This window comes from Myodes glareolus, chromosome 2 (genome assembly GCF_982192425.1).
Source record: "Myodes glareolus chromosome 2, mMyoGla1.1, whole genome shotgun sequence".
Lineage (NCBI taxonomy): Eukaryota > Metazoa > Chordata > Mammalia > Rodentia > Cricetidae > Myodes > Myodes glareolus.
In genome coordinates, this window is record NC_142027.1 from 125,166,243 (window position 1) to 125,174,955 (window position 8,713).

General features: G+C 46.2%; 1 protein-coding gene across 2 annotated transcripts in view; it reads left to right on the forward strand.

Annotated features, from left to right (window-relative positions):
- The window catches only part of Atp2a2 (ATPase sarcoplasmic/endoplasmic reticulum Ca2+ transporting 2), a 43,427-nt gene extending 35,014 nt beyond the window's left edge, over positions 1-8,413 (forward strand). The window contains exons 14-21 of one of the 2 annotated variants that reach the window (XM_085679631.2): positions 307-642; positions 1,108-1,328; positions 1,783-1,985; positions 3,059-3,144; positions 3,388-3,521; positions 4,132-4,249; positions 4,335-5,876; positions 7,630-8,413. In XM_085679631.2, the coding sequence (XP_085535757.1) occupies positions 307-642; positions 1,108-1,328; positions 1,783-1,985; positions 3,059-3,144; positions 3,388-3,521; positions 4,132-4,249; positions 4,335-4,607 (1,371 nt within the window). In that variant the 3' untranslated portion in view covers positions 4,608-5,876; positions 7,630-8,413. The remainder of the gene's footprint in view (positions 1-306; positions 643-1,107; positions 1,329-1,782; positions 1,986-3,058; positions 3,145-3,387; positions 3,522-4,131; positions 4,250-4,334; positions 5,877-7,629) is intronic. The other variant, XM_085679634.2, reaches the window with a different exon arrangement.
- The last annotated feature ends 300 nt before the right edge of the window (positions 8,414-8,713 follow it).

Below are 8,713 nucleotides of genomic sequence, written 5' to 3' on the forward strand. Positions count from 1 at the left end.
TGAGAGTTTAGACTAAAATAATTTGGTGACAAGGATAAACTCTCTTAAAAATAATCGAGTGATGATGTGGCTCAGTGGTAGAACACTGCTGAACCTGAGCAAACAAACCCGTGTTCAGTCCCCAGTTCCATCACGGAGGCAGACAGGTGGCAGACTGAGGTGGGAAGACTGCTACACGTGTCTATAACACTAGATATAGTGAGACCTTGTTTCAGTCAAAGGCAAGCAGAAAGTTGTAGCAAAGGGCAGCCAGGACTGTAACGGTGGGATAAGCTGTTTGAACTCACAGTGTCTCTCTTACTCTAGACCAATCTGACTTTCGTTGGCTGTGTGGGCATGCTGGACCCTCCCAGGATCGAAGTGGCCTCTTCTGTGAAGCTGTGCCGGCAAGCAGGCATCCGTGTCATCATGATCACTGGGGACAACAAGGGCACAGCTGTGGCCATCTGTCGCCGCATTGGGATCTTTGGGCAGGATGAGGATGTCACATCAAAGGCTTTTACAGGGCGGGAGTTTGATGAGCTCAGCCCCTCAGCCCAGAGAGATGCCTGCTTGAATGCCCGCTGTTTTGCTCGAGTTGAACCTTCCCACAAGTCTAAGATTGTTGAGTTCCTTCAGTCCTTTGATGAGATCACAGCTATGGTAAGATTTCAGACACAAGCAGTGGTTCACATGACAGAGATCAGATCCATCTAGTCGTGATGGTGCCTGTAATTCTGGCGCTTAGGAGACTGAAAGAAGCTAGGCTACCGAATGAGACCTGCCTCTAGACACAGAAGGCGGTTTTGGTTTTTTGTTTGTTTGGTTTTTTGTGTGATTTTAATCTATAAACAATATTTAGTATTTGAATATGTTTCTGAAGTGTGTAAATGACCTTAAATTATGTGGCCTTACCACAGATAGCTCTTGAGTTTTGAGTGTTGGTGTAAGACAACCCAAGCAGATATGCAGTCCTCTTGGTTCTGTCTCTCTGGTGACCTTACTGGACTGCTTTTACATATCCCTAGTAAAGGGTTTGACACCAGCTACTGCTCTGTCCCGTTTCCTTTTGCTGTCGGTTTGCCTCTGCCCAGATGATGTCTGAGTCAGCTGTGGCTTCCCTTTCAGACTGGTGATGGTGTGAATGACGCCCCTGCTCTGAAGAAATCTGAAATTGGCATTGCCATGGGTTCAGGTACTGCAGTGGCCAAGACTGCCTCTGAGATGGTCCTGGCAGATGACAACTTCTCCACCATCGTGGCTGCTGTTGAGGAGGGTCGAGCCATCTACAACAACATGAAGCAGTTCATCCGATACCTCATCTCATCCAACGTTGGGGAAGTGGTCTGGTAGGTACCTGACTGGGACTGTGCTGTAGATGCCAGGGCTGGGGTGCTGGGCTTTCTCAGTTTGCTGCTTCTGTTGTGGCAACTTTGGTTGTTAGCCTTAAGTGGAGAAAGGTCTCATGGGGCTTGTCTAGAGAATATTCCTTAACACAGGAATTAAGCTGGGCATGGTGGTGGCACATACCTTAATCCTAGCTCTCTGGAGGCAGAGACAGGAGAATCAGAATTCCAGGCCAGCGTAGTCTACACAGAGAAACCCTGTCTTGGAAAAAAAAAAAAATACACAGGACTTAGTTTACCTTGGTAGTTTAAAGTCACAAAAGTCTTGGTCCTCTTTAAGTTTCAGAATGAATGTTGATACATATGTTATGTGTTGTTTGTGGCTTGGGGAGAGAAGAGGCTTTCATCGTTCCCCAAGTCACTGAGTTCTTTCTCTTCTTCCCTTGGATGGAAATAGTATTTTCCTGACTGCGGCACTTGGGTTTCCTGAGGCTTTGATTCCTGTCCAGCTCCTCTGGGTCAATCTGGTGACAGATGGTCTGCCTGCCACTGCGTTGGGGTTCAATCCTCCAGACCTAGACATCATGAACAAGCCACCCCGGAACCCAAAAGAACCGTTGATCAGCGGGTGGCTCTTTTTCCGTTACCTGGCTATTGGCTGTAAGTATAGTTGTTTGTTGTTCCTGTTGGGGTGGGGGGCTGCCCTTTGGCGGTGCAGGACACCGCAAAGCCTCCTTTTTGAGCATCAAGACAGGTCAGGGCCCTTCCCTCCTTAGAGCTCCAGTCTGATGTGAATGGATAATTACCACCAAGGGAACAAGTGGAGTCCACTAGCCGAGGCTAGTTCTATGTTCTCTGTCACAGGGAAGCCAAGCTAGAGAAGTGAAACCACTGCCCTGGGACCCACAGGAAGACATTTTGTTTGCATAATGCATACACTGCTTTCGATTCAAAGAGCACAGTGGTCTTGAGCAGCTTGTCTTGCCAGTTTTTTGGCCTTGGTCTCTTGAACCAGGTGACCTTTGGAGATAATGAGATTTTGGCTTTTGCAAAAACCTTCCCCCTTAGCTGGGTGGTGGTGGCCCATGCCTGTAATCCCAGCACTCGGAAGACAGGATCTCTGAGTTCGAGGACAACCAGAACTATTACACAGAGAAGTCCTGTCTTGAAAAATCCAACATTGCCCCCCTACCCCCACCTCTCTCTGTGAGGGAGTTCCCCATCTATTGTCTGTTAACCAGCACCCTGAGCACCCTTGTAATTTCCAGGTTAGCAAGTGTGTGTCTGCAGTTGGGTGATTATGACCACAGGAGGTGGACACATTCTCACCTTTGTAATAGACTTCCTGAATTATAGTTGATGAGAAATGGCCTCTGCCTTAGAAGGGTTCGGCTATGCCAGGAATGAAACAAAGCAGCTACATAGGATCCAACAAGATCACATCAATTTACCTACAAATAACGGTGTGACTTGGTCCCCTCATGCTAGTGTTCTGTCTAATAGGGAGTACTTGTACACCCGTGTCTTGAAGCTTGCTTTTTAGCTCTTGACATATTGTGCAGAGGCTGGCTTGAATTCAGCTTGAACTTTTCCTCACAAGTTCCAGAGATTGCCTGGTTGCTTTAAAGCAGAAACACCCTGTCTGTGGTCAGCTTCTCTGGCCTCTGTTAGCCTGCAGTGTACAGTGCTGTTCACAGTCCCTCGTGTGTAAGCAACATCATGTTTCTTTCCAGGTTATGTAGGCGCTGCCACCGTAGGTGCTGCTGCATGGTGGTTCATCGCTGCTGATGGTGGTCCAAGAGTGTCCTTCTACCAGCTGGTATTAGCCAAATTTATTTATTTTTTCTCTTCTTCCCTGTGTAGTAGAGTTAATTCTTGTAAGCCTTTGGTCTTTCTGTGGTGTGGGACCATCTTAGGGCTAAACAGGTAAACAGTTGCCTCAGGCAGCTCTGAGACCCAGGCCTTTGCCGAGCTGTCCTCATGTTGGGCTGGGGTGTAGAACTGGGTATCTGGGTTAGGGAAGTTTCCTGGCTGATGGAATGTGTTTGAACTTCTGTTGCAGAGTCATTTTCTACAGTGTAAAGAGGACAACCCAGACTTCGATGGAGTGGATTGTGCAATCTTTGAGTCCCCATACCCAATGACAATGGCACTTTCTGTTCTAGTAACCATAGAGATGTGTAATGCCCTCAACAGGTCAGTAAGTCTGTAGGCTGAGGGTTTATGGGTGGTCATGACTGGTAGAGCTCTTCCAGAAAAGGATGGGGGATTTTTGTTTGTTTGTTTGTTTGTTTAATTTCTGTTTTATGTGCATTGGTGTTTTGCCATTGGTGTCGAGACCCCTGGAACTGGAATTACAGAGAGTTGTTACTTGCCATGTGGCCACTGGGAATTTACCCTAGTCTCTGGAAGAGCAGCCATCTCTAGTCCGAAAAGGACAGCTTTAAGCTATTGCATCAGGAAGCAAGTAGGGGTTCTTGCCACCACAAGCTCCTGCTATGGCAAGATCTAAGAAAGGGACCAGTAGTCTCAGCTATGCCTGTACCCCTCAGAAAACAAGAAGTTCCATCCAACTGAGCCACTGACAGAAGTTTCCAAATGACTGTCTTTGGCCATTGCCAACAACTTTGAGCCGGCCGAGATGGACCTGTTGCAATGAAGCCTACAGTTCTCCCCACTGCGGGGAACCCAGGTCTTAGAGTTAGGTTAGCGTGAGTTGCCAAAGCTACCTTACTAACTAGTCCTCTTTTGTGTCACTGACATGAGCCTTTGCATCTGGTGAAGTCATGTCTCTTCTGTTTTGTAGCTTGTCTGAAAACCAGTCCTTGCTGAGGATGCCTCCCTGGGAGAATATCTGGCTCGTGGGTTCTATCTGCTTGTCCATGTCACTTCACTTCCTGATCCTCTACGTGGAACCTTTGCCAGTGAGTCATTGTGGCCCCCGGGCTGGGTCTGGTGTGGTTCCTCTCTGCCCTGTCCAGAAGCTTGACATGGCCTTCTTTGTCTCAGCTCATCTTCCAGATCACACCGCTGAATCTGACCCAGTGGCTGATGGTGCTGAAAATCTCCTTGCCTGTGATCCTCATGGATGAGACTCTCAAGTTTGTGGCCCGAAACTACCTGGAACCCGGTAAAGAGTGTGTGCAGCCTGCCACCAAATCCTCCTGCTCGCTGTCGGCATGCACCGATGGCATTTCCTGGCCGTTTGTGCTGCTCATTATGCCCCTGGTGGTCTGGGTCTACAGCACAGACACTAACTTTAGTGATATGTTCTGGTCTTGACTGACAGCGCCACATACAGAAGATGTTTAACTTAATCAATTAATTTTTTTTTTTATTGTTTAAAGCAACTGTCTATTTCTGCTGAATTTTCACATGAACATATTGGCTGGTGAAGGAGGTTTCATATTCTAGATTTTGTTTTGCTTTTTCTGACTCCAGTGGGACAAGATTTTCCTTTTTTTATATACATAATTAAAGTGTCCATTGACATGTACAGAGAACTAACACTATTTTATGCAGATATTTTTTTGTAGATGAAAAAGCATGTACAGTGTTCTGTTTAATACTCATACTTGTACAAAGATAGTTGAGCCAGCAGACATTGTCAGCAAATTAATTGGCAGCAGACTCTAGGAAATGAATGTGTGTGGTTTTTAAAAGAAAAAACAACTAAATAGCATGTATTGTGTCTTTTGCATGATTCTTTGGATTTAATTTGATATCACAGTCTAATTTTTATTCATAAGCCAATTTTTCTGCACTGAGCAGAGTCCTGCTACCTCAGTCAGTATTTTTGGTTTGCCACTTCCTGCACCCTCAGCCTCTGTCACCCCCAGCCCACCCCAGCCTGCTCGGCTTCTTCTGTAGGTCTGATGGTTCTGTTTACATCCGTATTCACAAGAGGTTTGCCTGTTCTCGCTTGTGCAGAAAACATTGCTCCAGATTCAATTGACTGGGTTTCTGTCCCTTTGCCTAGTTTTTAAGGTTATTTATTTAAATGTCTAATGTATTTTATTGTAACAGACATTGTTTTTGCCAACATTGCCTATTCAGTGGCACTTCACAATCTAGTTTAAAAGAAAAATAAAACATTTTAAATGGACAGAGAAAAATAACTGTCTTGTTCTTAATGACCTGCCTTGAACTATCTATAATCAGTTCAAATTTCTCAGCTTAGAGCCTTAGTTTTCCTGTTCCTGAGGGGAAAGATCCTGTTCTGCTGCATAGTAGGATTTTATTTATAATGTATAGGCACGATCTGTCATGTGATAGACATTTATGCAAGTTTCTGCTGGCCTGTTGTATGTAGCCTGGTGTAAGGTCAAGTGTGTGTGTATGTGTGTGTATGTTTTGTAAAATCTGTAAATAGCACATGACCAAATGAACATATTGTATAGAACTATTTTTATTTGAATGTGGCACTAACCACCACCGTGACTCTGATGAACGTTTGCGCATGTTCAAGGTCAGTCTTAACGGCAGTGTGAGTCATTAACAGTCCTAACTGTGGTGTTTTCCTCCAATGCCTTCCAACATCCATCAACTAACGTGAGTATCTTCTCAATGGGATTGGGGTGCTGTGGCCTGTGTACAGGTGATGCCACTGAATGAGATGGCCCCTGTTGCTAGTGGGCTGCATGGCTCCTGTGCCCACCAGGCAGCCTCTTCGTAAGGAGACAGGGATGCCAGCTGCTCACTACACAGACTCCAGCATAGACACTACCCAGGACAATGTTTTTGTGAGTTGTGGGGAAGAGGCTCTTGAGACCTGACTGACCTTAAGCTGAAGGAGCTGTGCCACCTCTGGTGCCAAACAGACCTTACACAAAAATGTCCCAAGGCTTTGGATTTTCACTGGCTGCAGATAGATAACTGATTCTATAGGAAATTGTCACCTTTATAGGATATGTCTTAGTGAGAGTGGCCATTAAAACAACCTCCTGGTATGAAGAGGTCTAAGGGCTGCTAGCTCTCTTAGTTGCACATGGCAGACAGGCAAGCAAGAGAAAGAGCCTGGTTCAGAAGGAACACAGCAACTGACCCTTGAGTTAAAGGGAGACCTCTGGGTGCTGCAAGGAGTAATGATTCTCAGGAAACAGGCAAGTTTTTGCCATTTTTGGATGTCATAAGTGTTGAAATGATTGAGTGGATCAAACACAGAAGTGCAGCTGAACAGGACAGAAGGTTAGAATGCTGGGGCATAACACAGCCCTGAGAGACCGAGTCAGTTAGCTGACCCTCCCATGGTTCCTTGGATCCTCGGTTCAGTGACATCTACATATATGTGGGCCATTAGAGGAGATGTTCGCATCCTTGATGGTACTGTGGGTCCTTAACATCAACAGACGTTTGGGCAACCAGTTCAACCCCAACAGATGAACAGTTTAGGTCACTGCTGCCCTGAACCAGGAATACTTGGTACCAAGGCCAACAGCATAGTCCCAGCCCAGAGACCTCCTTCTGCAGCCTTACCCTCACCCAGCACCTTCAAGGAGTGACAGCAGTACATGAATGGGCAGTGCTGTCCTCAACCCAACAGAACAGTCTAACCTGGAACTCAGCTTTGAGGTTTTCTTGAGTAACCTCTTGGTACAGCTGTATCAAAGGTTCAGCCCTGCAGCCCACTCAGCAAAATGCAGGTGATGCATTCCCTAGCAGCTAGGGCGCTGCCAGGGCTGGGGAAAGCCCACCACCTCACAGCAACTGCACCGTAGCATCCTTTAACTAGGGTCTCAGCCCAGCAGTGCCACAAACCTCAGGAACATCTAAGACCACAGCACTGGCTCAGTTCCTACAATGCCTATAAGCCAAGAGGCAGAGGCATGGTTGCCATTTGCCATGCATGAGCTCCCAAATTTCCTCAAGAGCAACCCTTGCAGTTGAAAAAGCCTTCCAACCTTTCAAGCAGAGCTGAGCCTGCAGCCCAGGGCTGCTGTCATGGAGAACAGGGAGGGAGCAGGAAGGCCTTCCCCTACCTGGTGCCATGCCACTCACTCTGCTCCACGTGCCTCACCCTCTGCATGGCTACCGAGACCTACCGTTCCCACTGCCCTCATACCTGACACGCCTTATAGTTTCTGCCTTGTGGGGCTTTGTTAGGAGAAGCACAAGGGCAGTCACCAAGCCACTGCTTTCTAGATATGATGGGCAGCACTTCAGGACACTTAGTTAGAGATGCTGGCCTTGCATCTAGACCAAATGCAGTGTTCTTTCTGTCTGTCCCTGTTGGTTTGTCTTGGGAAGTTGTTCTAACATTGCTCTATATTTCAAGAAGCTGATTTCCTCTCTCTTTCCTTTTCAGCAATACTGGAGTAACCGCTTCCTAAACCATTTGCAGAAATGTAAGGGTGTTCGGGTGCGTGCATGTGCGTTGTTAGCAACACATCTACCAGCCCTCTGCATGACTGATGTTGGGGAAAAGAAAACTAGAAACAGTTCCCAACTCACTGTGTGATGTGGAGGAAATGTGTATTACCAGTGGGGTTTTAGCTGTTTAATCAAAATAATAACGTGTACAATTTAGCATAAAGAATCAGAGAGCCTCTCCAGAGAAGTTTGGTCTCTTTGCTGAAAGAAGAAAGAATGAGGTTCTGAAACCTTACTCAAGAATAGAAGCCATCAGCCAAGTCTCCATATTTCTCTATAGAATGTCATAGCCTCTATAGCTGTATGATAATTGTAATGCATGCCTTCAGTTGTAAGCAGCCAAATTGCTCTACAGTGACATTGAAACATGCTTTCTAATTGGCCCTGTACAGTTTGCTTATTTATAAATTCAATTAAAACACTACAGCTGTTGAATGGTTACAACATAGGCCTCCGGTCCTAACTTGAGTTGTTTTTTGGGTGTGCAGCCAGCTGTTTCACACTGTATTAATGTAATTTATTTAATGAACTCAGAAGCAGTAGACAGATGTTGGTGCAATACAAGTATTGTGTGCATTTATTGTAATAAAGTGCTCAGCGTCAGCTCACAGCTTCTCACGGCGCATGTTTGACTGTAGACTGGAAATAGAGGTCAGTTTCTCTCTGCTAGTAACAGACATGATTTCAGGTAAATAAATCTATTCTACGATAAACCCTCAGCATAGCAGTGGCTGTTTTATAGGAGGGTGGGGATGGGCGCCAAGGTCCCTCCTGTCAGACTAGTACTCAACCAGGAGAGAAGCAGAGTGTATGTCACTCAGCAGAAAACGGGCCTCATTGTTTCTCAGACTAGGAAGAGGAGACTAGGAACAGCCTCAGTTGCCTGACTGCAGAGCAACCATACAGTCACCATCTGAGACAGCAGACAAGTAGACCTGAGCGGATCCAGAATTCATCCCTTTTTTGCCAGAGGTGGGCTTGGAGTGAGCCCATTCCCTAAAATGGTCTTTATTCATTCC